The 27,526-nt window shown below is 43.6% G+C and overlaps 1 protein-coding gene and 1 long non-coding RNA gene across 4 annotated transcripts; one reads left to right on the top strand and one right to left on the bottom strand.

Moving 5' to 3' along the window:
- Positions 1 to 2,537: 2,537 nt before the first annotated feature.
- On the bottom strand, positions 2,538 to 4,228 carry LOC113946018. The gene is made up of 2 exons (XR_003527264.1): positions 3,929 to 4,228; positions 2,538 to 3,745 (listed from the first exon to the last, which is right to left on the bottom strand). It is a non-coding gene; the product is annotated as an uncharacterized LOC113946018 (long non-coding RNA).
- Positions 4,229 to 4,307: 79 nt separating this feature from the next.
- Positions 4,308 to 26,242, top strand: IP6K2 (inositol hexakisphosphate kinase 2). Of its 3 annotated transcripts, none has more exons than XM_027640274.1 (6): positions 4,308 to 4,395; positions 18,940 to 19,240; positions 21,398 to 21,620; positions 22,407 to 22,582; positions 23,864 to 24,039; positions 25,458 to 26,242. In XM_027640274.1, the coding sequence occupies exons 2-6, from the start codon at positions 19,039 to 19,041 to the stop codon at positions 25,953 to 25,955; spliced, it is 1,275 nt and encodes a 424-aa protein (XP_027496075.1). In that variant the 5' UTR covers positions 4,308 to 4,395; positions 18,940 to 19,038; the 3' UTR covers positions 25,956 to 26,242. The 3 variants fall into 3 exon arrangements, with proteins under 3 accessions (XP_027496075.1, XP_027496077.1, XP_027496076.1); XM_027640276.1 differs by lacking the exon at positions 4,308 to 4,395 and adding an exon at positions 4,465 to 4,519 and having other exon boundaries at positions 25,458 to 25,984; XM_027640275.1 differs by lacking the exon at positions 4,308 to 4,395 and adding an exon at positions 12,783 to 12,897 and having other exon boundaries at positions 25,458 to 25,984.
- The last annotated feature ends 1,284 nt before the right edge of the window (positions 26,243 to 27,526 follow it).

A 27,526-nucleotide genomic window follows, 5' to 3' on the forward strand; every position in this document is an offset into this window, starting at 1 on the left:
TCTATGTATTGTTCTTCTCGCGTGTTTTTTGGCAAGTTGGTTTATCCCACAATAGCACATGAATTCTGCCGTGGCAGCAGATCACTAGGTAAGAGAGTCCTGCTGGAGAGCTACAGCCTCAGCAGACAGGACTGGTGAAGGGGACACAGCTGTAACTGGCATTTTGTTGTCAGGAGCCCAAGCCAGATCTCCGTTAGCAGCCCATGGACACTGTCTCCAGGGCTCCATATGGCTGAGTGGGCAAGGCAGGCTTTCTGGAGCTGGGGGACTCATCCAGGACCCCCAAGAGGGGATCTGGCAATAGTCCTTGGTTTCTGAAGAGGCTGAAGATCTCTCAGGATGGGCATGGGAGTTTGCATGTGTGGCTGGCTCAGAGGCAGCTCTTTGTTGCTGCTGTCTTTTCTGACTGCTCTCCTTCCTCTTCCCCGGGCAGCCGGACACAGGCACACACAGCCAGTCTAAGGCTCTTGCAAAAACCCACTGAGTGCAGGTAGTGCCTCTCAGCCCTTCCCAGCAGGAGAGCAGCCTGCCCACTGGGCACTGCCACTGGCCCCGCTGTCAGCACACCATGGTTTATGTGTGCTCCCCGCTTGCCTGAAGCACAGCCAACAAATTAAACCTTAAACCATAAGTTACAGATGTTTTTGCTTGTGGTTCCTGGGCCTGGGCAGATCAGGTAGAAGGAACTTGGGGTGGAGAAAACCCTTGCCATTAGTCACAGCCTTTCACAGGAAAGCACAGATCCTTCACCTGCAGTCCCTCACACCTTGGCTGGTGGAGCAGAACTGCCAGCTCTGCACTCTGCAGCTCTTGAGAAATCACAGAGCTGAGCTTGCACCCCAGTAAACAAAGTCCAGTTGCGTTTTTCTTCTGTGACTCATTCATCAGTATGTAATTGCTCAGGAGTAATAGAAAGTGCCTGGCAAGGGACAGGGCTGCCTGGCAGGTGACTAAACTGATGGAGCTTTGCTGCTGCCCTGCTCAAAAAATCCCCATTCCTATCCTCCTTCTTCCAGCTCCATTCTCATAATTATTATTTTTGACCTCAGGAGGACTGAGGATAGAGCATGGAATCTATTTCCGTGCAAGACACCTTTAAAACATGACATTTTCCTGCTGCTTCATTAAGTGCTGTCCTCCTTTAGTGGCCTGACTTTTTGAGTCCTGAATCAGACACATCCTCTGATGAAATGTTTTGTAAGTAAATAATAACTAAAACCATGTGCATTAATTTGAACTACCACAGGCACGTAAAAATGGCACAGACCACACCACGCAGACAGAGCATGGGATTAAGATTGTGGGTGAGGAATATGCAGTTAGAACATTGTATTGTGTTGGAACTGGGTTGGTGAGAGGTGGCTGAGTTTTGGGGAGGGTTACATTTTTTTGATTCAGGGTCTTGGTTTTCATATAAATGAAATTTTGTAACTCTCACATGGTAAGAATAATACCGAATTAGGGAACTTCATAACAGTTCTGTGCTCCCTGTAAAAAGTTCAATTCTTAGGTCCTTAGCAGGGAAGATGAAAAATATGAATATGTATTAACTTTATGCTCAAGGGTGTTTCCTCTGGATTGTGGAGATGACAGTGCAAGAGGGAGAAGTTTGCTCTGCTGCTTCCTATATTGTACCACCTTTGTAAATAACAGGAAGTGCTTTTTCTTTTAAACTGTCGGTTTGGCACTTTTCACCAGCTCTTAAAAATTGTACATATGTGTATATATATATACACACAGTGTACACAAGGGAGAGGAAGGTGTTTGTGGAATTGGAATGTTTGTTGCCTGTTTATTTTGTGAATGGTTTTGGCAGTGGGAGAAACTGCCTGCAGGAGCAGATTCTCACCGGCTTAAATGCTTCATCTCCTTTGTCTAGGTGAGGAGGAGGGTTGAGGAGGGTTGAGCTGTGTTGCTGTTGCAATGGCTCCTGCAGCTAAAGCGCCTTATACCGGCCTCATGCCATTGCTCAGAGTGAAATGCTCTCAAGAAGTGCTGTGGGGTCACCTGGACAGCCATGCAGCCAGAGGATCAGCCTGCCTTGTGTGTCTGGGAGCACAGCTAGCTGGAGGTTCATCCTAGAGCCAATGGGATGGGGGCTGGAAGTTTAAAAAGTGAGTAGGAGCCATGTGCAGGCAAGAGCAGTGCGGGAATGAAAGGCTTGCCAAGCTGAGCTCGAGGCTGACATCTTATTACAGGCATGAACTGTACTGGGGAAGCTGATCGTGGAGGAGGGAGGAGATGCTGAATGACTTGCATAGCCTGGAATTACTCCCCCGCTAATTAAGAGGAACGGAAAGAAGTGCAGCAAGGAGTGAGGCTTGAGGAAACCTAATGCTGCTGTGAGCATGTGGGAATATTCCTGGCCTCTGGAGTGATCATGCAGCCACCCACTGGGAAAGGGCCCCATGGGATGTCACCTTAGCTCCCCTCTCCCTGTGGCCAGGGAACATATATCAGATGTGAGCTCTGGGCCAGCTCTGGGCTTCCAAATAAAGATTAAGACTACTAGCATGTGTGAATAATCCAGTCGTAACTGCCAGTCAATTTTCTTCAGTTTATTACAGACCTGCTCTCTCACAACCAGCTTCAGCCCAAGAGGCATGGATTTGAAACAAAATTTTTAAATATCCAAGGGAAGTCATCAGTTTTAAATGGTGAGATACACATACCAAACCAGATTTTTATATTAAGATGATCATGATGGCACCAGCTGGATAAATGAGAAGACTCTCAACAAGCCGTGCTGCTTGGCTTCGACAGTCAGCCTGATGAACAAGAGGCATATTTTAAGCAGTGGGAACTGGGGGATATAATTGTTTCTTACACAAGAGACTGTGCATGCTTTTACTTTAGAACAAAGAGAAATCAGAGATCTCTTGCCCTCTAAATCTGTTTGGTAAACCAATGCTCACCTCTCCAAACCAAGGAGCTGTTCCCAAGCCAGAGAGGCTCTGGGCCCACACACAGGCAGTTGGGGAGTGGAGGTGGGAGGTTTGAGCAAGATGCCCTGTGCAGCCCTGCCTTGGCAGCTCATGGCCAGAAAGCCTGGGTCCATTCTGGAAACAAAGGAGGTCTTTTGCTGGATGTGCTGTACAGCAGAAGTGTGGTGGCTTGTGTGGCTTTTTGCTCCCTGACCCTTATTTAAATGAAATGCAGAGTAATTTGTATCTAAGTGGAGTTGTTCTGTCTCATTAGCGTGATTAAATAGATGGCAGAGCGTTACTAAGTTCATTGTCAGAGAAACTGTTGCTTAGTAATTTAAACTGCGATAATCTCATTATTCCGTCTTTTTTTTCTTACAATGGTAGTGGCTCTGTTGTTACCCACAGTTCATGGCCTTGTATGCAAACCTTCATAACTGCGATTGCATTTCAGACATCAGACACTGGCTCGGAGAAGTCATCCAGGGTAAAGCCGAGTAGGGGGAGCTTCCAGGACTTTAGGCTGTGTTTGCCTAAGTGAGAGTTTTGGTGGAATAGAAACAGAAGCACGGGATGAACAGTGACCTCAGTCACACAGCCCTCCGAGCTTCAAGGGACGCTCAGATGTTCTTCCTCTGCCTCCTCAACGGGGTGAGTGATGGAAGTGCCCTGGTCACGTCCGAACGTGTAACACGCCAACAGAGAAGTGGTTTCCAAGCAGGCACTGAGGGGAAGTGACTGAGAGCTTTGTCCATGGCTGCTGCGGCCTGAGGAGGTGTAACCCACAGGTCAGGGAGCCGTAATAACCCACAGGTTGGGAGCTGTAATAACCCACAGGTCAGGGAGCCGTAATAACCCACAGGTTGGGAGCTGTAATAACCCACAGGTCGGGAGCTGTAATAACCCACAGGTTGGGAGCTGTAATAACCCACAGGTTGGGAGCCGTAATAACCCACAGGTCGGGAGCTGTAATAACCCACAGGTTGGGAGCTGTAATAACCCACAGGTTGGGAGCTGTAATAACCCACAGGTCAGGGAGGTGTGCGGGGCTGGTTCCTGCCTGTGGGTGCTGGGTGGTGGCTCCAAGCTTGGTTACAAGAGAGGGTACCCGGCGGGCCCGCACGGGCGGAAGGGCCGACATGGAGGGGCCGCTTCTTCCCGGGGTCCCGCTTCTCTCCGCGGTCCCCATCTCTAGCCGGCGTTTCCCCTGCGTTTCCCGTGGAAGGGCCGGGCCGGGCGGAACCGAGCGGCCTCCGCAACCCAGTCCCGTTCCCCTGCCCCGGCTCCCCTGGCAACAGCGGCGCTGGCGGCCACCCAATCAGCGCGCGGCGCCGCGGGCCCAGCCAATGGGGAGGCGCGCATGAGGGCGGAGCCCGCCGGAGCGGGGAGGGCCGGCCACGCGCCGCGCCGCCATCTTGACGTCTGAGGAACAAAAGCGCTGAGGCCGCCGCCGGCGCCGGCCCCGCTCCAGGTAACGGGCGCGTCCCGCTCCCCGCGCTCCCCCGCACGTTGATGCTGTCCCCTTCCCCCGGGAGCAGTTGTGAGGGGGCGGCCTGGGGGCCGCCTGTGCAGGACTCAGCCCCGCCCGCTCGCAGGTCGGTGCCCGGCCCGGCGGAGGCGGGGGAGGGCGGCTGCCCGACGGGGATGGTCGGCGGCACCCTCGGGGCATTGCCGGGCTCTGTGGGGAGGAAAGGAGGGGCTCTGTCCTGGCGGCACCCCGGGGATGCGGGTCGGCGGTGGGGGGATAGCGGTGGCAGCGCTGGCAGAGCATCCCCGTCCCCGGCGCTTCCTGCGCCCCCGCGGGGGTTGCGGGGCTGGGGCTGGGCCGGGCCCGGCGCGGGGCGGCCGCGCCTGTATCGCTTATATCTGCCTTGCATCTGCCTCCCATCACTGGTATCTGCCCATCCCGGGGCTGGTGGTCACCCCTTGCTCGGCGGTTCCCTGAATCCCAGGACGTTGTCTGCCCGTTCTGCCCGGGCGATGGGTGTGATGCGGCTCTGACCGCTGTGTTGTACTCTCGCTAATAGTTTACAATGAAAAACGGGTGCTGCGGGATGTGTTGCATAAGTAGACGTGCTGCTCACGGATACCCTTTTCCCGTGTAAGGTGGGAGTGGTGGGCGATGCCTTGTTAGGAACTGGTGCCAGCATCACGGTTTTATAATGCCTTGTTAACGTGGCTTGGGACGTGCGGGCGTTAAAACAAAAACTTACGGCTGAGGCTTTGGAAATAGGCATCCAGCTTAAGAAAATAAATGTTATCGTTGTTGATGGAATAACAACTTCTTGGTAGTTACACCCTGATATGTCCTTGGCCTTATTTCCACTGTGAAAAGTATGCGTGTTTAACACTGATATCTTTCCTGATATGTGCTGGAATTTAATCACCCTCCCCTTCAAGGCTGTATTTTTTCTTTTTTGTCTTTTGATACAGTGCCTTAGTTGTCCCATAGACTCAGGTGTTTTAGAAATTCATCCAGTGCCCATGTGCTTTTTTAGACTCATGAACATTTAAAGGGACAGTTGTGTGTCAAATATTATTGTTAGAATTTTGCTTTAATATATAATTCTGGAATATTAATGTTTGCTTTAACTTTTCACTCAAATGATGTATTATTGGTCATTGCTCAAACTGTAACACTGAAGTGAGAGTAGAACAGTTCAAATTTGACACTTGAGAATTATGAAGTCAGGGTTATTTTGGCCAAGAATTGGCATCTTTGCTCTTAATTTTGCTTAGAGAATAATAAAAACATATATAAGATAAAAACTAGTTTTGAAATTGTCTTTAAGTTGAAATTAACTTGTGTTTTTTCAGGACTTAACAATAGCATTAAGGAAGGGAAACTAAGTTTATGTACACATGTGTCCACACATAAATGTGTGTGTTTTAAAAAGAGACTGATTGATTTGTTTATGTTTGGCTGATTGACATCTTCACGATAGTTTGGGGGTTTTTTTTAATTAAGGTATATTACTGAATGAGGAAGAGTGTAATAATTTAAGTGCCAGAATTCAGGAAAGTTTCTTAAAAAAACAATAATTTTAAGTGCTCAGAAGTGTCTCCTGGGTAAGGGCCGTGGGAGGGATTGCAGCCACTCGTGTGTATGTGTTTGTGAAAAATTTCAAACCTTAAGCTTGTCCATGTATCTTTCCATAAATTTATATTTGTTTAATTGAAAAGCTGTTTTTCAGCCTTTGCTGTCTTTGAAATTTATACCTTTCTGAGGTAACGGTCTGTAAGCTTCTCTGTGGTACTTTGGTCACAGAAGCAATGTAAGCTGTTGCTGTTTCTTCTTGAGGAAAGGTGGATCGGAGCTGTCCTAACCGTGTGGTGTGGTAATTTGGGAAGCAGCTGGAAAACTGGATGGTGGTCAGTCATATGAATGCTGGGCTTTGTGCTCTCAAAAATTCTTTCCCTACCAGTTGCTTGCAAAGAGGACTTTGGATTTGTTAGGCACGAGGTTGGGAAAAACCGGGATGAGAAAAGATGTTAAAGAAAGAACCTCTTTGCTGCCTGTCAGTGGATGGGCTTCCATCCAGGTCACTGGTGTGGGAGTACTTTAGTTGTTCTCCGGTCAGCTGGGGAGTGTGAGGCTATTTTGGAGATGCTTTTTTCCTTTGGAGGGTAGGGGAAGGGTGCAAACCTCGAGGCACTGAGGGTGCCTTAGTCTGTCAGCAGTGGTGACACACAAATGTCTGCCCTTTTGTTTTAGGCATAGGTGGAGGCAGGGAAGTGTGTGCTGTCAGGTCGGTGGTGGAAGACCTACTTTACTCATGGAATTTATCAGAAAGGATAAATTAAATAAAGTCATTCTTTTAAATCTCTTAGTTCTTTACTGCCTGAATATGTTCGGTGAGTTGAATTAGATAAGATCTGGGGAAATTCTGGAGTAACTGGTATTAAATATCAGTTCTTTCCAACAATTCTTATCTGATGGTTTGGAGATTGGGAGGCAGCTGAAGTGTTTCTTTGAGAGGTCAAGAGTGCTGCTCCTGCAGCCTTGTCCATGCCTGCCTGAGGCTGGGATCTGAGGTCCAGATCCAGAATAGGCAAAACAAGTGTCTCCTCTGTAATACATCTGATGCAGACCTGCCCAGGGAGCTGCACTTTAGGTGAGAAAGGCTGGGTTTTGAAGTGAAACAAGATTTTATGTGGCTTTTAAAGCTAAGCTGAGCTGTAGCTTCTTCCTTTTTGATGTAGTTCACTGGTTTTCTCAATATTTCTGCACCAGTGCTTAGACTGAGAACTCGTTGAATGGGTAGAGCATATTCCAAAAGTTTTGATACTGCATCAAAAGATGGAGAGGGCAGAAATTGAGGTGCGACTAAAAATTTTAACTTGGATGTGCTCTTTACTGCATGTAGGGATAAGAGCCAAGTACGACGGAGCTCGAAGCTTTCTTAGGCTGACATTTAACGTTCACAATAATTCTTGTTTTTCTAGTGAGCACGGGCTAGAACCATTATCTGAAAGCTGTCAGGTTTTTACACTGATGTGTGGAAAAAACTTGCCGCCTCTCATTCAGCTCATCCACTTATCAGCTGTTGAATTTGCTGATGCTGAGCTCGTCCCTGTTGGCAAGAAACTGCGGTTGGTCTCCAGGCAACGCAGGTCCGGCTGAGCATCTCTGCCTTGCTTGAAGAGAGGAAAATTTTCCATTGCGGGGAGAGGATTTTTCCTCTTGCTAATTCTTTTTATCTGGCTTCCCGTCTTGCCCAAGGTTACTGCATCTTTGAAACAATATAAGGGTAGTTTACAAATATGAAGAGGTTACATTTGAAGAGCTTTAAGGTATAACTGCAGATGTGTGTTGTCTATAACTTTTGTTAAAAATGTCTCATTAGAATGTTAATTTGGGGCCTTTCTTAGTAGCTGTTTAATTTCAAAATAATTCTTCCCCCCTCCCCTTTGTAAAAAACTGTATGACATTGTATCATGTGCTGTAAGTAACCTGAAATTTCTCCTTCTGCAAAGTCTGAAATACTGGAAGGCACCATGGAAGCAAAATTATCAAATGAAGGTCCAACATTGCTTGTGTTTAATTGGGTGTTTAGGAGCTTGAAATCTGAAATGTTCTGCAAATTCTTGGCTTGTGTAGCACAGTCTTTGAAGTCCTGACTGTTCTCTGAAAGACAGGCTGTGTTTAGAATAAAGTAATGATAATCTTCATAATAGGTACAGAATGTACCACTCTGCTGTTATCAGATACTTAACCTGCAGCCTTTGACCCAGTGTCTGGATTGCTCGTGGAAGTGGAGGATTGTCTCTTGGAGATGGCTGGAACCAGTTAGAGCCCAGTTTTGCATTGTTTTACTGGAAAAAGTAAGCTTTGCTTATAAAATGGTTTTGACCACTGAGAGTTTTGCTTTGTGAAGGCAAACTCTGTGTGTGTGCTGTGATGGATGGTCGGGTGAGAGACAACAAGCCGTGCCTGGTTTGGAGCTGTGCACGTGCTCATCAGCCAGTTAAGGGCCCAAACAGAACAGGGAAGTCCTGAATTCACACAGTAGCCATTCAGCTGTACTGTCTCTTTTGGTTCTTGCCTGCTTCTCTTCTGTCCTGCTCTGTTGAGATCCAAAAGGTTGGAAGGAACTGGAAAAAAAAAAAAATCATTTGGATGACTTGCTGAAGCTGGTTAATAGTGCCCCAGGTTGTTGAGACTTAAAACAAACAGGCTCAAGGGCAGATGATAAAATTATTGAGGCAATTTTTTGTCAGAAAATCATAGTTAGAAGAAGCAAGAGTTTGGGGGCTTATGCCAAAGTCTGTATTAGAATGAGCACAGCAAAAATGATTTTATTTTCTTGAAGCACAGAGGGCTTTAAGCATACCCAAATAACTGTGCAGTGCTGTGATGCAGAAATTTTCTACAGTGCCTGAAACCTTATCAGGAATTTTGGGTGCTGCTTAATTTCATGCTTATTGAAGATGACCTCTTTTCTTTTAACATTTGCTCTTTTCATTTTTCATATCTTTTTCCAGAAGAACAGTAATTTATTTGCCTTTATTTTGGATATATGGAGACAGTGTGATGACAAGTGATTATTTTTTTTTAATCATTATGACATCAGATTAATGAGGTTCCTTGTTACAAAAATGAGGAGTTAAATTGCTGACACAATAAGCATCATCTTGACCTCTCTGAGGTGTTGGCACTTTCAGAAGGTTGATTCAATTTAACAGGAGATACGAGGTTAAATTGATGGGGGTGTGTGTTCATACTGACATAATTGTCATTGTAACTGGGAATCTGTTCAAGCTATTTTAGGAAAATTGGTTCTGGCTTTATGGCACCAGTCAGTTTTTTTCTGAAGAGACATCTGTGAGTATTAAAGTTGAGGGCATAGTTGTAGATAGGGAGGGAGCAAAAGGGTTGGGAGACTCGTTTTGGAATTGGTGGAAATAAGTAGTCTCTCAGTGAGAAGATGAAGTAAATGCTGATGGAGCTGCAGTGAGTTGTGTGGTGCAAGGATGAGTGTCTTCTTCCATTGTTCTGTTTAAAGAAAGCTTTTCACGTATTTAAACCTAAGTGCTGAATGGTGATTATGTTTTAAAGTGCAAATAATGATTTAACATCACTACCCACAAAGTTTGCATTCAAAAAATAAGATGATTTTTTCATAAGCTTGACTCCTTGAAGTGTTTTTTCCGCTGCCAGCGTGCTGATTTTTGGAAATGCAGAATTGGAACGTGAGCACACTGCGAATAGTGGTGCTACATTGCAGACATTTGAAGAGAAAATAGTTTTTTGGCAGTCATCCTGTCTGAGTGTTCCCTTTTTGGTGAGTGATGGTCTCTCTTTGAAGACAGTCATGTCTTCATGACACACACTTCTGGCTGCTATAAAAACTCCTGTAAAGCAACAGATATTTTTATGGGAATAAGACATATACTGTGGCTGTGTCCCATTGCCTGGGCTAATAAAACTCCTTGCTCTTGTGCATCGTTGTGTTTTTCAGCTGCAGCAAGGATGGGAGCAGTACAGCCAGGCTCCTGCTGAAGCTTCCTTTTCTAGGTTACTGAAATTGATAAGATTTTTTTTCCAAGTGGTTTTGTACTGCTGTTTGAATATGTCAACTGTATGGGATTGAGATGAATTAATTCTTTGGCAGTGATTATTGTGGTGAGCCTGTAACTGGCCCCAGATGGTGTTCTATGAGATCACTCAGTGAGGAAGCACGAAATACGTACATCATTTTTTTAAAGCACTTTTGAAGTCCACTGCAGGTGTGCTTGTACAAAAGGTCCTTGTCCCTTCTACTAGGAGGAAACATCTTAAAATGAGTTGCATTTACCAGGGAAAATGGTCACAATTTTTTCCCTTGGTTTTGTTGTGCCACCTGAGAGTCTGTCATGTAAGACTCTGCTCCTGTCCTTACTTGCTCTTGTCCAATCTGCTGCATTTAAGCAAGAAGCACATTGAAATTATTCTGTTGTATCTTTTGCATTTGAAATTCTAGAATTGCTCTGTCGACCCTGCAGGGTGCTGTGTTTCAAGGCCTTGGGACCCAGTTACATTCAACTCTTTAGGGAAAGAGCATATAGAGGTCACTGAATCATATAAACTGTTCCCTTTAAGATGCAAATCTGGATTGTGTTGTCTGATTTGAGATGTTTCCAGTAGTTTGAGATGTTTTAAAACATAAATACAATTTTAAAAGATATATTAAGTGCATCTCATTAACTTGAGCTGTTCTGGAGCAAAAATTCCGTTTATCATGATCATCAGAAGTGGTCTTGGAACCGACACTTGAAGAATTACAGATAAAAATGCAGATGGGCATTTCACATCTGATGACTGTGTCTCCTTCTGGGCTACTTTTCAACTGTTTTTCTTCATAAAGGGACTAAACTTCATTTGAGTTATATTGATGGTATAGACGAATATACACATAAATGGGATACATGAAATATGTTACTGCATTTTGGGTACTATTCTTCCTGTAATAGTTCATTTATGGATGATTTTTGTTTTGCTTTCCTGTGGAAGTTTTTGCTCAAGGAGTTAGTTTGGATTGTAGGGTTTAGGCATCAAAGCTTAAATTTAACAATCTTGTCCTGTTGGCCCCTAGTTATTATGGTATAAAAAGTATTAGAGGTTGGGATTTCTGAAGAAAATAGAGAGAAATTCTTTATGTAGTTACGTGAATGTGAACTTTGAAAGGGACCTGACACTTGTCTTCTTGAGCAGCTTATTGTATGTGGCAAATGGGTCACAACTGAAGGGCCACTCAAAAACATTCCGTGTTTTTTTATTGAGAGGCTGGAAATACAGTTCCCAGACTGCCAAATTCATGGTAATGAGAAAGGCATAGCCTTGGATTTATTTTAATCTCAGTGCTGGAATTTCTGAGGGTGTTGGTGTCTTGAATAATACTTTCATGTGTGTAATCCACACAGTTTAGCTCTTGCTGTCATATTTTCAGAAGATTAAAGGCTGAAGGCTATTTCGGTTTCTCCACGACAAAGGGCGGTATTGTCTTTTCATAGCAACTGGTGTTTTTAGCCACTGATGCCAGAATACTGTTTTAAGATGGATCAGTATCTAAATAGGAAGTTTAAGTAGCTTAGTTTTGGTGGTTCAGGTTTCTTAGTTTCCATAGCATTTTTACTTGGAAAAGAGGCTAGTTCTTAAATTACACAATCCCTGAAAAACTGCATGGGTCAGAATTGCATGCTCTTTTCTGGCTGAATATGCTTAGTAACTTGTAACTTGCTTTTATTTTAGTTCCAGGGAGATAAAATAGCTTTACTTGAGAGGTAAAACTGGCACTTCTCCAGAACTTCGTGTATGTAGGTGTTAAGCTTACAGATTACAAATGGTGTAGGGAAAGCTGAAAGCTGCTGCTTTTTTGGATGTTGAAATATTGGTTATAGTGAGCATTTATTTAACCTCCTTGCTGAGGTTTAAGGAATGGCACCGAGGGGCTGCTGTGCCTGCTTCTGTTAGAAAGGTGGAAGTTCTTGGAGATTGCCTCAGTGGCTTGCCTTGCTTTGTCCTAGACAGAAGGACTGGGGAACTGGGTTTCTCCTAATAATGTGGCCCTGGTTTAAGGAAGATGGGGATAATGATTGTGCCTGAGGAGGAGTAATGATAGGACATTATGCAACTTCAGATTGGTTTGTTTATAGTTTGCTCCCTTAATGTGTTATGCCTAATGTTTCATAATTAGTTCTGCCTGTTAAGGTTGTATTCAAAAGTCTTTTTGGTATAGGAGGTGGCTCTGCAGCTCTGGTGTTAAATTTACAGGTGCAAAGACATCTCTTAACCTGACCATTGTAGCCAGTGTTGGACTGTCCCTCTCCTTTCAGAGGGGGAAAAAGATCTGGTACCATTAAGTGTGACATACCTGACATCCTCAGAAGAACCGAGGGCATTTCAGGATATTTTTCTGCAGTTTGAAAGTGGCAAAATGCATTCTTTCTTGGTGGGAATCTTTTGTTTGCAGTCTGATGTTGAAAATAGGATTAGCTTTCTACCTTGATGGGCCAAGACTGCTATTGAGTTAGCTGAGCCACGTTCCAAAGGGGTTTTGCAAACATGTTTTGTAGAAATTTGGTGCATGAGTTCATGTATAATTCTGGGTTTCTAGATTCAGTCTGTTTTGTGTGATTGAAGTAAAGAATTCAAGGAATTTTTTCCCCTTTTTTATGGAGAAATTACTTAATTTTTCTTAACCACAGCAATGTGGTGCTGCAATTACTAGCCATTTAGTAAAGATAAATGAAAAAAAAAGATAAAATTACATTATACCAACATTTTTAACAAGCAGGTGGCTTATTTTGTTGGTTTAGCCCAAGCACCCTACCTTCAACATGAAGAATATGCTTTCTTGGCTTTTTGTGTCTGTGGGTGGTTATGACAGTCGTGCCACTACAGTGCCTGACTCCCAGCATGATTTCCCACTGAAGGCTACAGCAAAAGTATTCCTGCTTGGAAATGGAGTGCACACATAGTCCCAGTCTGTAGGTACGAAGGAGTTGGTATCTTACTCTTGAGTTTGCAAGTGTTCTGCTGAGTATTTTTACAGAACGTCATGGTTTCTCATCTCTGAGTACAAGTCATGTAGAGGTAACTTAATGATCATTACATTGATTGATTTGCAGCAGAAGAGCTTAAATAACCTTGACTTGCGTAGAAAGTTACAGCTCAGCATCCTTGTTTCATCACAACCACTTGGTTTAAAGTTATACTTAATGAAAAAGAAGATTTTTTTTTTTTCTCCCCCTCTAGTCTTGATTTTAAATAAAAACTTTAGTCTTTCCTCTCCCTTGATGCTGTGACACTGTTCCTCTCCCCCCCACGACGTTGAAGGCTACTAAGTCTGCTGTATTGAATTTTAATTACTTGCTGTTTAGGGGCCAGTTTTTTGTTGATAACTAAAAAAAGTCGGAGACTCAACAATGTCAGCACGCTCTTCAACTGAAGATAACCTTTTTCCTCAAAATTAGTTACCAGAATAAGTGTTTGCTTTCTGTAATCGGGCAGAATTGAAGGCTTCTCTTAAGACTTTTTCCAAAACCAGGATTCATACAAGGACATTATTACATGAGCTCTGTATCTCTATCTTAATGAGTTAAAAAGTTAGAAACTACAGCTTTTATTGCTTAGTTATATTACTACTACTGTAGATAGAAAAGGCTTCAAAAAGCATCCTAGTGTGGGACTTGCATTATATTTAGAGGTATAATGCATCCTCAAAATTAGGAATTGATTAAAACAGCTGTGATAAATGCATGCAGAGGTCTTTTTTCTGTTAAGAGTTAAACCTGTCTATTGTACAGGGTTTGCTCTCTGATCTTATGCAGGTCATCTTTAAAATGTAATTTTGTATTTCTGATACTGTTCCACGGCAGCTGACTGGACACTAGAGGACATGAGTATCACCGTTCTAATCTTAAGAACTTCTGGAACAGAGCACACCAGAGTAACTTCAGTTCCTGAGCCAAGCAGTAGCTACAGGGAATGTTAGAAGCAACTCCTTGACAATGTTAGACTGGGCAAATTTGCTAATAAAATAGTACTTTGTGTAGAAGAATGACGTTGATTTTCATCAAAATGAATCACAAACTGTGCAAGAACTTTGACCCTAAGCACACTTAACATATCTAATGCTTTTAATATTTTGATGTTGCATCCTCTGCTTTCTTTGATTCAAGGAACATACCTTGCTGTTTGTAAAATAATACATTATTAGTAGTGGGACATATAGTTCTGTCATATGAGGACTTGTAAAATTCCTGTTTGAGAGGTGCATTGTAGGTTCTTAAAGTGTGTTTATCCTGCTTCAGTCCTGAAGGATCATTATCTTTGAGTTTTGTGATGACTTACTAACTCAGACCTGAGGTACCTTCTCAGTTTTGTTCGTGTAACAGGTGGTGGGTGGGAATTCAAAAACACACCGTATGTTTTCCACCTTCATATTTGCATCTTCCTGTGTCCTTTCTCAGCTGATACTGTTCCCTCCTGAATGTTCTTTGGGTTGAGGCAGCTTTCTCTCTGGCTGCTCTGATGGATCACTTATACTCTTTCTCTCCTGTTGGCTGACTGTGCCAATCCTCTGTTTCCTTGGAACCTCGGGAAGGGGCTTTGCTTTGTCTGCTTCAGCAGGGTTATAGCACCCTGCAGCAAGCTCTGCTCTGCAGATCTCTACCCTGTCAGCTTCCTCTTTGCACTGCCCAGTGAACTGAGAAAAAAAGGACAGGCAGAAAGCTTTGCTGCCTTGCTATTTCTGTCACTGTAAAGCTGATTTATGGCTATTTGGAGTTGCAGATACTGACCACTCAAAATCAGAAGTCTGCACTAGAGAGAACCCAGTTTTAACAGGTTGGTTAGAAGGGCAGCTCTGCATCAGTACTTCTGCTGTTATAAAGGTTTTGGAAGAGGTGTTAATTTTGAGATTGTTATGAAGGAAGGAGCTGCTGCTTAATTGAGAGCTGTGCTCTCCAGAGGATGTGTTCATTAATGCAATTACGTGTGGGACTTAAGCTGAGGATCTGTAATGACATGAAATACCTTCCAAAGAATGTCGTCACCTGGGATTAGTGTTCAGAGTCTGAAAACATGAGTTCATTGCGGTATTCTCTCGATGGTCATTGTCACACGTGATGGGAATAAGATGTCTATCTATGTCACTTCTGGTTTGCAGGTTTGGGTTTTAAACATCTTTTGCTGCTTACTGTCAGAATGACACTGCTCAAGCTAATGTTACTGTGTCCAGACACATTTTTGTTTGCTTCCTTCGAGTTATGTCAGGTTTTTCTCTTAAAATGCTTGACATGTGGAGGATTAGTAAATCTGCTTTTTTTGGCTGATGTGTCCTTTGAACAAAAACTCTTAGCCAAAGGCACTTAAAAGCACATAGGAGGAAAAGGGCAGGGTACTCCGAGTCTGCGTTTGGTATCTGGGAAGATTGCCTAAAAACAGCTGTTCTGGGCTCTTTCTTACCCAAAGAGCATTGAGAACAAACTGGGTGTAGAATCAGAGGAAAGGCAGTGAAAAACTGCATTGTGCTTGTGCTGGTCAGTGTCAATGCCACTTGAAGCTCTTGGTCTTAGGTCAAAGCTGTTATTTCTAAGGAAGTGCAACCAATTTGGCATACTGTGAGGCTGTTTGTGGAATTAAGATATTTATAAATGAAACGGTACAAAGTATTTCTGATGGGCATTACAGTTGTGCTCCAGGTCCTGTTGTTAATCTGGATGGCAAGATTCCAAATGTTGAGGAGAGCCAAAATGACAAACAAATCCTGATTATTTGTAGTGGTAATGTTACAGCACGCAGCAGAAAAAAAAACTTAACAGCTTGCTCCAAATCTTTTTGCAAGCAAGAAGAATTTCATTAGGTGAAAACAAACAATTTATTAGGTAAACAGTACGTATCTTGAAAAGCTAAAATATATGAATTGTTCAAAGTGGAAACTAAAGTCTCATCGAAACCTAAATTGTGGAAAAGATTATGTGGGCTTGCTGCTGCCTTGTTGAGCACTGTTGCTCTTTTCAGATGATATACATGTGTTAGGTTTATAAGAAGGCAGTAAATTGCTTTGCACAATGATGGAGCTCGGTTAAGGGGTGGATAGCAAGGAATTCCTTGCTGACGCTCAGCTCAGCAGCGCCCTGCACACAGTTTGTGCTGCAGAGCTTTATTAATAGAGCTTTTCCAGCAGGGATTCGTACTACAGAAATCTTGTCATAGAAACGGAACATGTGGGAGTTGCACCGTGGCCTTGGAAGATAAAAACAGAAGCAGAGCTTACTAATACAGGCACAGTAAACTCACCTTTACTTGTGTGAGCTTCCCCCTTTATGTCTGGTGGATTCACATTTGTCCTGTGGTAGTGCAGACTCTGGGTACATTGTGACTATGTATAGATGTTTCTAACATTTCCCTCTCAGAAAAAAGCCCCAACAAAACAAAAAACCAACCAAACCCAACCCTGTCTAAATATTCCATAACTTATATTTTTATAATATCAGAGCAATAAAAAAACCTTGCTTTTTTATTGCTCGAATGGGAAGTCAGACTGTGTGATGTGCTGCCAGATCTCACTTTTCCAGGAAAAGGTGAAGTAGCACGAGTAGTCCTGTGCAATACTGTGCTCAGCACTTTCACTGCCGAGTGAATGTGGGGATCCAGTCCAAGTGTTGTCCAGACCACTTGAGCATACATGAAAGCAAACAAGTTGAGCTGCTGCTAATGAGCTCCCTGAAGATGTGTTGGGTAAACAAGGTGTTGTGCATGGTTTGTGTTGGAGGTGATTTTTGCTAGAGAGTAATTTCTGTGGTGTAAACATCTTCAGGGCTTCACTCCTGGTGCAGCTCTGCACAGGGGGGAATGGAGCAAACTAGATGTTGGAGGTTAAGGGATGTTGCAAGGTACTTTCTCAGTTTGAATAACTGCAGCTGGAAATGGGTGTCTGTACATCAGGGTAATTTTAGGAAGATTGCCATGGAATGGTAATGCTATCTTGGGAAGAGTGGTCTTGTGCTGCTGAGGCTCTAAAGTGACTGTGCCAGTGTAAAGCTCTGGCACGGCAAGATCATGTACGTGTGTTACCATGCCTCCCGTGAAACCTGGCACACTTCTGGCCTTCCCTGGGAAATTCCAGAAGACTGGAGGCATTGTTGGCTCTAGAAAATCCTAATGAAAAAGAGTTATAAAATTACTGGTGCATTACACAAACACAGACTGATGCTTAAAATTTTTGTCCTAGAAAATGGAAGCAACTCAACTCAGGGCTTACTGAGGAGCTGATATGGCTCGTTAGGTGTGTGTGTGTATGGTCCAGGCTCCAAGTGCGTTACACGTGCTGGTAACTCAAATTGCAGTGGAGCCTTACAGGAGGAGCCTGTGGCTCTGCACGGAGGGGGTGGTACTGTGGGGAGCCATCGAACAAATCTGTGCCTCCAGAGCACTGACAGTGTCAGTCAAGGCCAAGGCAAATGGCTTTTGCTGCCTGGGCACTTCAGGGTTGCTCAGCTTCGTGCAGTTAAATAGGGGTTGGGAAGTGGCTTTCTGGGGTGGAACTGAGAGTTTCTTTACCTGTGTGTCTCTGCGTTGTCAAGTTGTTGGTGTTGAGGTAGGTGAGAAAATTGGCTGGGGGAGCAGTAGCTGCAGTATAAAAAATTATTAGGAAATTAAAAGTAGTACAAAGAGAGAGTGAAACTTTACTGATCTTGCTCTAATCTTAAATGTAGAGTATCAGAAGAGAGTACTGTTCCTGGGAAACACTATTCCAGATTCAGTTTTACATTCATTCTCTTGCACAGTTGGTCTGAGTTTTGTTTTCTGTATTAAAAAATGTTTGCTTTTAAAAGAAGCTGATAACGTTTTGTCAAATAAGGTGCTTGGAAAAAAGGAGATAAAAAAAAGCCTGACTGGTGTGTGCAATGAGGGGGGGGAAAAAAAAGGCAACCCCCAAAAAAACAACCAAAAACCAGCAACGCAAACACACTCAACTCTTATTGACCTGTTATCCTTAGGTTCAGGTAAACATTCCAGGAGCTGGAGTTCATTCACTTGATCGACCTGTTGTTTCTTTTAGCAGTTTAGTTGTTTAATTCAATTAATGCTCTTATGTCCAGGGCATGCTGTGGGCGTCTGTAGTTCTGGTAGCGCTGCTGCTCTAAGCCCACAGGTCTGTGCTTTTCCAGTTAATGTAAAGCTGTTAAATATCTAAGGAGGACAAATAAAAATAGACCCGTGACCTAGAACACTTTGTAGTCTCTTTGTATTAAGTGCATTATTGTTCGTGTAATGATCTTCAGGCAAAATAAATATGAGGCTGTTTTTAGCCGCAAAAAGTTAATGATTAAAGCCTTGGTCTAAAATTAGAGTAACTCGACTTAAAAATTTACTGGAAGGCAGAGACCAAGACAGTCATATTTTGTTTTTCAGCCTCGCTCCTTTAATTGCTGTTGAAGTGCAGGTTGCGTGACCCTGGCGGCGGGCCAGGGCTGAGCAGCGTGCGGTCACAGGGTACAGTACAGATCCTTGGGAAGCAGCTGGCACGGAGCGCTGCCTTCTGCTGGATGCACGCGAAAAGAAATTCCTGGGAAATGGCGTATTTGCGTTACGGTGTTCCTCGGGAGAGTTTGCATCTGTGCAGTATTTTCGGCGTTTGACATGTTGTTGTGAATAAACTGGTGAAATGAGGGTCCCGGCTGGTTGCTGTGAGAATTTGGAAGGGAGGAACTGTACGCTCGGTGTTAATCCCCGGCTGAGCGCGGGAGCGGCGGGGGATGGGGGGGGATGCGGTTGGGATCGCCGGGACCCGCCGGGAATCACGGCGGGTGTGTTTCCCTTTAAGGAACCGCTGCCCCGCCCCGCGCGGCGGGCCCGCCCGGCCCCCCGTGGGGGGGGGGGCGGGGGGGGGGGGGGGCGTGTCCGCGCGAGCCAGGCCGGCGGCGCCCCCCGCGCGCCCTCAGTCGGCCCGTCCGGAGCGCGAGCGGCGCGTCCTCGGCCCCGCCGGCACCGACCGAGCCGCCGCTCCCTCTGTTTGCTCCGCAGACTCGGCGGGCGCAACAAGCGCAAACAACCGGCTCGGAGGCGTCGGGCTCCCAGCTGCCTTCACTGCTGTCGCCGCCTTCTGTCTAATGTGCTACAAGGATGAGCCCAGCGTTTGGAGCTATGGAAGTGGAGCACTATTCCAAGGGAGTCCTGCTGGAGCCTTTTGTCCACCAGGTTGGAGGACACTCCTGTGTCCTCCGGTTTAATGACAAGACCATCTGTAAACCCCTTATTCAGAGGGAACATCAGTTCTATGAGACTCTCCCAACAGAAATGCGTAAATTCACTCCACAATATGAGGGTAAGTCACCAAACCTTTGAATGGGGTTGGGCTCTTTGTTGCTGTGAATGCAAGTGTGCTGTGCTCTCTGTTCTCTCTGAAATCTCTTCTGTATGGAGGAGATTTTAGGGGTTTCTTTTCATGTATTTTAATGTTGTCTGAGGCAGGCTGTGGAGATGCAGGGTGGAAATGCTTGCCAAGTTGGTGTTTATGCTGACTAACAGCATTAGAGTAGAGCAACTCTGCTGGTGATAGCCCATATATCTCCCTTAGGCACAGGTAAGTAGCTAACAGCTTGAGAATGTTTTCAGTAACTATCTGCTGCTTTTTTTGTGTGGATTTCTAAATTATTTTTTTTTGGCCACTTGTTTAATGTTTGTTTACAAGGGATTTGATAAGACTGTGTGGCAGTGTTTTGTGCAAGCTTAGTTGTGGTCTCTTTTGGTTTTAGATTTCTCCTCTGACTTTCGTTTTGATTGCCATAAATACATGTCAGTAAGGTGTCTTGTTGAATGCTCGGAGTGTTGTTTCTACCACTAAGGAAATGAAAATTCATGGCATTTAGGTAGGCAAGGATCAAGTAGCCGTGATGAGGCTGAGTCAGAAGTTATGTAGGAGTGGAAATTCCAGTTCTCCTAAGAATTGCACTAGTTAACAGGAACACTCTTTCTCTTTCCTACTTCATCAACTGCTGCCTGGTGATTAATAAATAATATGTCTGAAGCACTTTTTTAAATGGAGTTGCTTTTTAAAGCACATTGATTTTAACAACTATAATGATGATGAAGTTTTGCATACTGTTTGTCAAAGTGGTGGAAGACTTCAGAGATGTTTCAGAGTTAATGCTCCCTACTCACTTACAGAGACTTTTTGACATGTCTAATTACAAGTTCTGTTGGACTGCAAGAAAATATGGTCTTTGGATGATACTTCTCAAAATGTAATAGAACAATTGTACTAGTGTATGTGGCTTTCTGGGAAGTGTGGGGAGGGATTTAGGGGTCTCACTTGGTCCCTCGCTGTTATTTTTTTTTTCTAGTGTAAAACCAAAACCATTTGGTAGCTGGTTCTCCCTCCCTCCCTCTCCCCTGCTTTTTCCCCATTGTCCTTTCCTTTGTGACAGCAGGACTGTCAGAGCTTCTGCATTCCCTGTTCCAACCACTGTAGGTCTGGGACTTGCCTGCCCAGCTCAGAAGTTCCAGTCTCTCACCGAGACCTCTCCCATAGTTAGTGATGAGCTGCAAGAACTGTGCAGACTGATTGATCTGAGAATAAAGAGAGGACTGAAAAACAAAATAAAACCCAGTGCAGACAATGGATGCTGCTTCTCCATTAAGCCCCGAAACTTGCTCCTGTAGCACTCAGTGCATCAGTCAGAGCGCTCCACTAGGACCCTTAAAGCACAGTGCAGTGCTCTAGAGACTCCTGAGGGGAGCATGAGGAAAACAAATGCTTTCGAGGTTCACCGTGTTTCTGTACCACAAACAGATTTGTTTTGTATTGCATTTTTGTTACTTATTTCACAAGATTGCTGCATAACCAGTATCAATAAAGTATATTCCAAAAAAGAGAAGAAAATGTATAATTAAGCGTGGTGATTCTAAGGGGAAGCTTTTGGATTAGTTTCTGTTGTAATGTGACATTTTCCTTGTTTTGCTCTACTTGCACATCTTTCCTTTCCCCTGGGGATCTAGTAACCAGTTATTGTTTGGTTAAGTGCTTTTTGCTTTGCTGTCATGCAAAACTTAAAAGGTTTTGGTGTAAGGTTTTTTTTTTTGTGCAGGTCACTTTTCACTGCAAGATGTTAACAAATGTTTTACATCTCACTTAGAATCAGACCAGTCAGTTTTTTTAAATTAATAAAAACTTTTCTTAATTGAAATTGTGTCCTGTTATTATTTGATTCTTACTTGACTGCCTCAGAGAAAGCAAATGACCTTCTGTATCATTGTTTTGTCAATATGATAAATTGTCTTTTGTGAGGTGTCATTTTTGTCTAGCTCTTTTGATATTTGTTAGGTTGGCAGATGAGGTTTGGCCTGTGGCAAGATAGAAACTAAGGACCAGGGTAAGAGAAAAAAATAAAGTTGCTGTATTCTCAGTGTAAAATAATGTGTTCTAAAAGGCTTGCTTGTCACCTGAGCAGTTCATAACTGTCCAGGTCCTTTCTCTCTTCAGGTGTGGTGTCGGTGAGCTTTGAAGAGGACGAAGATGGAAACTTATGTCTAATAGCATATCCACTAAATGGGGACCACGATAACTTAGAAAACTTAGATAACTCTGACTGTGAACCCAAAAGTAAGCTGTTGAGATGGACTAACAAAAAAACAATGTTATTAGAAAATGAGAAGATATCTAAGGAATGGGTCCGGCAGCACAGGAAGGAGGAGAAAATGAAAAGGTAAGTTTGACAGGGGGAACTGGAATGCAAAGCCTTGAAGCAAAATATTTTTTGCTGCCCAGTTCTGGTCTTCAGACTTTCAGAGAATTCTCCAGAACTCTTTCACTTTCATTTTCCTGACCTCTTCAGTGCAGACAGGTTCAATAGTGAAATTAGTATGTCCTCAGTCCGGTAGCATGTTCAATATTTTCATTTTTTTCTGAAGTGGTCAGTTGAAACAGATTTCTCAGTGTTATTTTGAAGCTTCAGAAAGGAGAAAAAATGAGAGCCCACAAACAAAAAAACTTCCACCCACCTGCAAAGGCACAATAGCTGTAGAAAAACCCAGTCAATCCCAAGCGTATCTCAGTGTTACTATGTATGGGATACCTTTGTAGGAATCCTGCTTCAGCCCTGTTAGTGACATTTCTGTGCCCACCGTGAGCTGTGATTGTTGTGCTAGAAACAGTGACCTTTGCAAAGGATAAACCTTAAAGCACATCACTACCTTTTGCATTACTTCTCAGAAGTAATTCACACAGGTAAAGGATATATAAGTAGAATTATTACATGTTTTGTAACATTTGGCTACATGCTAATTTTTATTCGTATGGAAGTAGCTTTATAAAGGTTGAGACATTACTGATGGGCATCTTGTCCAGTTGTACAGGTAGCAAAATAAAGCTTTTGCTAGCTGTTAGTGAAGGTGAGCAAAACAGCTTGTAAAGTTAAATCCACTGACAACCCCTTTCAAAAGCTTATTTTTCTACTTAACCTGTAATTTGCTGCCTTGTTCTGTTTTTCTAGTCACAAATTGGAGGAAGAATTTGAGTGGCTGAAGAAATCTGAAGTCTTGTATTATACTGTAGAGAAAAAAGGAAATGTCAGTTCTCAGTTTAAACACCATAATCCTTGGAGCATGAAATGTCACCAGCAACAATTACAGCGGATGAAGGAAAACGCAAAACACCGAAACCAATACAGTATCCTTTCCTGAAAATACCTCATAACAATGGAATGAGTAGGGCTCTGCCTTTTATTTCTTGAACACACCAGATAAAAGTACAGAGCAGGCTTAACTGTGGTCCTGAGAGACCCTCTGAAGCTGTGATTTATTTGGCGGCTTTGAAGGGATTGCCAGTGCTTTCTAGAAATGGGCTTTTCCAGCATGTGATAAAGTAGCTAGTCTGGGAAACTCAGATAACTGAATTAAAATCTACAACTTGTGGGTTAGTTAGTGGACAGGTTTTACAGCATACTGTGTTTGAAGTTTTCCACAAAAATAGTTTTCTATCGAGAGCTTTCAAAGAAGAGTTCTGTCGCTTTTTATTACTGTTTACATGATCCTAAAAACTAGTATCCTCTTTCCCTTTTTAGTAGTTTCTTAAATATAGAGGATGTTCCAATACCTGGAGTTTTCTGCTAGCAGAACCCTCTTTTTAGTGAAACTTTTTGGTAAAAAAAAAAAAAAAAAAAGTTGAATATAAACTGTCACGTAGGACTGGAGCATGAGAAAGAAAAACAGTGACCGAATCCATGAGAGCTGATGGTTTTGTGCTGTGGAACTGTAGGCAAACATCTCCACCCTGAGCACTCTATGGAAAAAAGATCTTGCTGTGTGCATGTTTGGATGCCACTGATACATCCTGCAAAAGTGTCTATATACTTAGGTAAACAAATTCCTCACGTGCGAGGACTTTCAATGAATGGATTACTAAAACATCTTTGACTAATAAACTGTTCAACAGAAAGCATTTTCTGGCTGATACCCTCACCATTTCACTGTAAATGATTATTCAGTTGCCTAGGAAATGTGTGATATCTTTGGAACAGCATCAGTACAGATGTTTTGAAGTGGTTTTTTTTTTACTTCTGTATTTTAGAGGTGGTGTGAAAATGCTTCCCTGGTTTCGAATGGTAACAAGCACACAAAATCTTCATTTCCCACAAAAAACCAAATTCTCTTGCTGGACACGAAACACTTCATAATTCAAAGTCAGCTGCTGGGTTATGTTTCTGTATAATAACCCTGATTACTTTTGTTTTTCACTTAATGTGGAAATTCACTAGTCTTCTCCAGAGACCAATAAAACTGGAACTGGCGTAGTGGATATCTAAGTTTATGTAACTGCAAGTTTTGATAGGCTACGATACACTGGGCATGTTTTGGCTGTGCTTAAAGTTAAGGCTGGGGCAGTAAAATCTATGATAAGGTTTTTAAAACCTGTATCCCTCGTTGTGAGGATTGTTCCTTAACTAATCAGAATTCATTTTGCTGGAAAACCTGACATCCCGGTACGAAGTGCCGTGCGTGTTGGACCTTAAGATGGGGACGCGGCAGCACGGGGACGACGCGTCGGAAGAGAAGAAGGCAAATCAGATCCGCAAGTGCCAGCAGAGCACATCGGCTGTGATTGGGGTGCGAGTTTGTGGCATGCAGGTGAGGGGAAAACTGGCCATGTGTGGGGCAACAGGCTTGCACCCGTTTCTGTTAGTGGGGTTTTTGGCTTATGTACTGATCCCGTGAGTTGCTGCCTTTGAGGTGCTGTGCTCCGTTTCCTTCACAGAGGGGAGTGAGGCTTTTGAGTATCCCTGATGGGTTGAAGGTGGCAGCATCTGCAGGAGCAACCTGCAGCCTTACGCTCTGCATCAGTGAGTGCAGTCTGAGCACACAGTCTCCTGCACAATATCAGCAACTTAAAGCCACAGCAAAATTACCGATACTATTAACATTTCAGGATAGCGTAGGGAACAGTTTAAAGGAGGGTCTGCCAGTATGTGGATTTTGAATGAAGCATGTGGAAGTTTGCTAGAATAGTAAGAAGCAATCAGTTCTGTCTCATAGACTTTGAAAAGCCACAGATCTTTCACTGCTTGAAGTTGACTTGTTACAAAGTGCAGGTGAGAAGTGCTTGGTCAATGTGATAAGACTCGTGGCCAGATGAGGGGACAGTTGCATGAACTTTCACTTGAATTTTTTTGTTTACTTTGACATGAGAGTGAGAAATTGAAAACAACATGTTTGTGTTTGAGGCTTTTCTGAAGCCTCTCTCCTCCCATCCAGTAGATTCCAGGAATGCTAGCAGTGTTTGCTAGGACTTGTTCCATAGCATGACTGTTGGCATGTGTGGTTCACATGCTCAGTGTTTAACTTGGGAGAAAAACAAGAGGCAGAAATGAAAGTGTGGGAGCTGCATTTATGACCACAGTGTGCTGGGATTTGAGCCTGCTCATTGTTCACTTGCCAGTATTGACCTGTGCTGGAAAACAAAGAGGAACTCTGGAAGCACCTGCAATCCTTGACCCAGATGTTTAGGCATTGTTGAGCTATGGGGTATATAGACCACTCTCCTCTGGGAAGGCATCTTCCTGCAGGAGCACTTTGGACTTATTTAAATGCAGATGATTATGGGGCACAGCTTAGTTTTGGGTAGAAGTGTTTGCTGTCACTCAGATCTCAGCATGCTGGCAGTCACCTGGTACATCCTGGGGCAGAGGCAAGTAATGAGCTGAATTAGTGGCTGTGGTACAGGTTGTAGCTTGACTTTGGAGATGTGGGCCGCAGCTTTCCTAATCTCATTTAAAGTCCTCATTCTTACATTCCTGCTGGAAAAGCTCAAATCTGAACTGAAGGAATTTTCCACTTCCTCCAAGTTCCAAGTTCTGTTGATAGCAGTTTGTGTAATTGTGGAAGAGCAATTTTAGCAAGTAATATGTCATCTTGTAAAAGCTTTCTGTAACATGTTTTTTCTTTTTTTTATTTTTTTTTATTTTTTTTTTTTTTTGTCCCCTCAAGGCTTTGAGTCAGTATCACCAGCAATTTTAACTATTCCTTTTCTCTTGTGTTTGTATATGCAGGTCTACCAGGCAGGCACTGGCCAGCTGATGTTCATGAATAAATACCACGGAAGAAAACTCTCAGTCCAAGGATTTAAAGAAGCACTTTACCAGTTCTTTCATAACGGCAAATACCTGCGCAGGGAACTCTTTGAGTCTGTTATTAAAAAACTGACTGAACTCAAGTCTGTCCTAGAGAAACAGGAGTCTTACCGCTTCTATTCAAGCTCCTTGCTGATCATTTATGATGGAAAGGAAAGGCAGGAAGTTGCTGTTGACTCAGACCCAGAGGACCTAGAGGACCTTTCAGAGGAGTCTTCAGATGAGTCAGCAGGAGCCTATGCCTACAAACCAACTGCCAGTACTGTCGATGTCCGTATGATAGACTTTGCCCACACAACCTGCAAGTACTATGGAGAGGATAGTGTGGTGCATGAGGGCCAAGACACGGGCTATGTTTTTGGACTTCAGAATTTAATAGATATTATTAAAGAAATAAGAGACGAAAGCAGTGAATAAACAGTGTGAATGCACATCAGTAGAAAGCACTATTGTGACTCTTTGTATTCCAAAATTATTGGCCACTTTCTGGTGGTAGGAATCTTTACAGGCTCTGCAGGGATGGTCCTGTCAGAGTCAGACTTGTTCAGAGGGCATTTACTTATATTGGTGCTGGACCTAGCACTGGCAAAACTTGGTATCCTTATTTATTTTAACTTTCTTAAACATTCCATATTTGATTACTCAGATACCTCTGTTATCCCTGTGTGTATATGTTCCAATAAAATTCTTTTTGGTCGTTGTAAGTGATGCTTCTGTTGTTACTGGTGACTGAGGAGGAGGTGAAGCTCAGATCTCTGGTGTCATGCAAAAGCAGCATGTGAACAGCCAGGCTTACCTACTTTGTGGGCCTCCCATCAAGAGTGATGAGAAAGTGCAGCAGAGGACTGGTTTTTGGAGCACCTGCCCTTGGAGGAGAGGCTGAGATGGGGTAAATATTGCTCAGAAGGACAAAATGGTTCTAAGAGGCCTCTGGAGGTCCTTTCTGGCCAGAATGATGACTGATGATAAGTGAGAACTTGCACTTAAATTCTCCAACAACCTATTTCTTGTTTCAGGGTCTTGTAACTAGATCTTATGCTGTGTATCCTATTTCTAGAGATCTATAGACAGTCTTTAACCCACGCTGAGGCCGAACATGTAAAAATTTGTCCAGGATTAGCTGCAGTGGCAGCAACTGGGGCAGAGCTGCAGGGCCTGAAAGGTATCCAAAGCAGCTTAAAATCTTACTTGGGAAGCATCAGAAAGTGAGAGGGCAGTGAGTAAGAGAAATAACAGAGTAACTCTAAACCACTGTCTCTTTTAAGAGGAACAGATACTTATTTATTTTTAGATAAATGACTTCTCCCCTTAAGAAGCTTTTATGTCATCATGATAGTGCAGGAGAAAACGGTGTGGAAGTGCTGAGGTGAGTTTGGGGATGTTCTTGTTACAGATGCCCAGGATAAGCGAGTCAGTTTGTGCAGAAGAATCAGGTGAATCATCTCCCTGGCCCATACTTAGTCTGCAGGCGTGCTGAGGAGAGGTGGGATGTGACAGGAAGGCTGCAGATCTGCTGGTGGAAGGTCACCCTCTTCAATTGCCGTAGCCCTGCAGCTTCAGTTTCATATTCCCCAGCAGTTGCTATCAAGTTTTTCTGATCAAAATCTCTGATGGCTCTTCTGTGCTCCTTTGTACATTTTGAAGAGGTTTTTTTACCTTTGCTTATACAACATGAGTGTGGTGACTTTTGGTTTTGGTTTTCTGTGTTGTGGTTTTTTTGGGGGTTTGGGGTTTTTTTGTTCCACAGTGTTCAGGTGCAAACTGATGTCCGTGTTAAATAGGTAGTTTTATATCTTGCAGTCACCTCGCTATTTTATGCCAGCCCATGGGCTATTTTCCCTGGAAATGGGCTTGTTCAGCCTGAACAGGCCCTTTGTTGCTGCTGTGGGTGAGTGTCCAGTGCTGGGTGTGGCTGACAGGGCCCTCTGGGCACCCCTCGAGCTGCTCCTGCCAGTGGCTGCAAAAAGCCTTGGGGAGGGGAAGGATGG

Source organism: Corapipo altera, unplaced genomic scaffold (genome assembly GCF_003945725.1).
Source record: "Corapipo altera isolate COAL_440 unplaced genomic scaffold, ASM394572v1 55, whole genome shotgun sequence".
Classification (NCBI taxonomy): Eukaryota; Metazoa; Chordata; class Aves; order Passeriformes; family Pipridae; genus Corapipo; species Corapipo altera.

What these genes read in the sequence shown, in the direction of transcription:
- IP6K2 (XM_027640274.1), top strand. Translation starts at nt 19,039, where the DNA reads ATGAGCCCAGCGTTTGGAGCTATGGAAGTGGAGCACTATTCCAAGGGA. An exon ending in ATTCACTCCACAATATGAGG is followed by an intron (nt 19,241 to 21,397) that starts GTAAGTCACCAA and finishes TTCTCTCTTCAG; the next exon opens with GTGTGGTGTCGGTGAGCTTT. An exon ending in AAAACACCGAAACCAATACA is followed by an intron (nt 22,583 to 23,863) that starts GTATCCTTTCCT and finishes TTAACTAATCAG; the next exon opens with AATTCATTTTGCTGGAAAAC.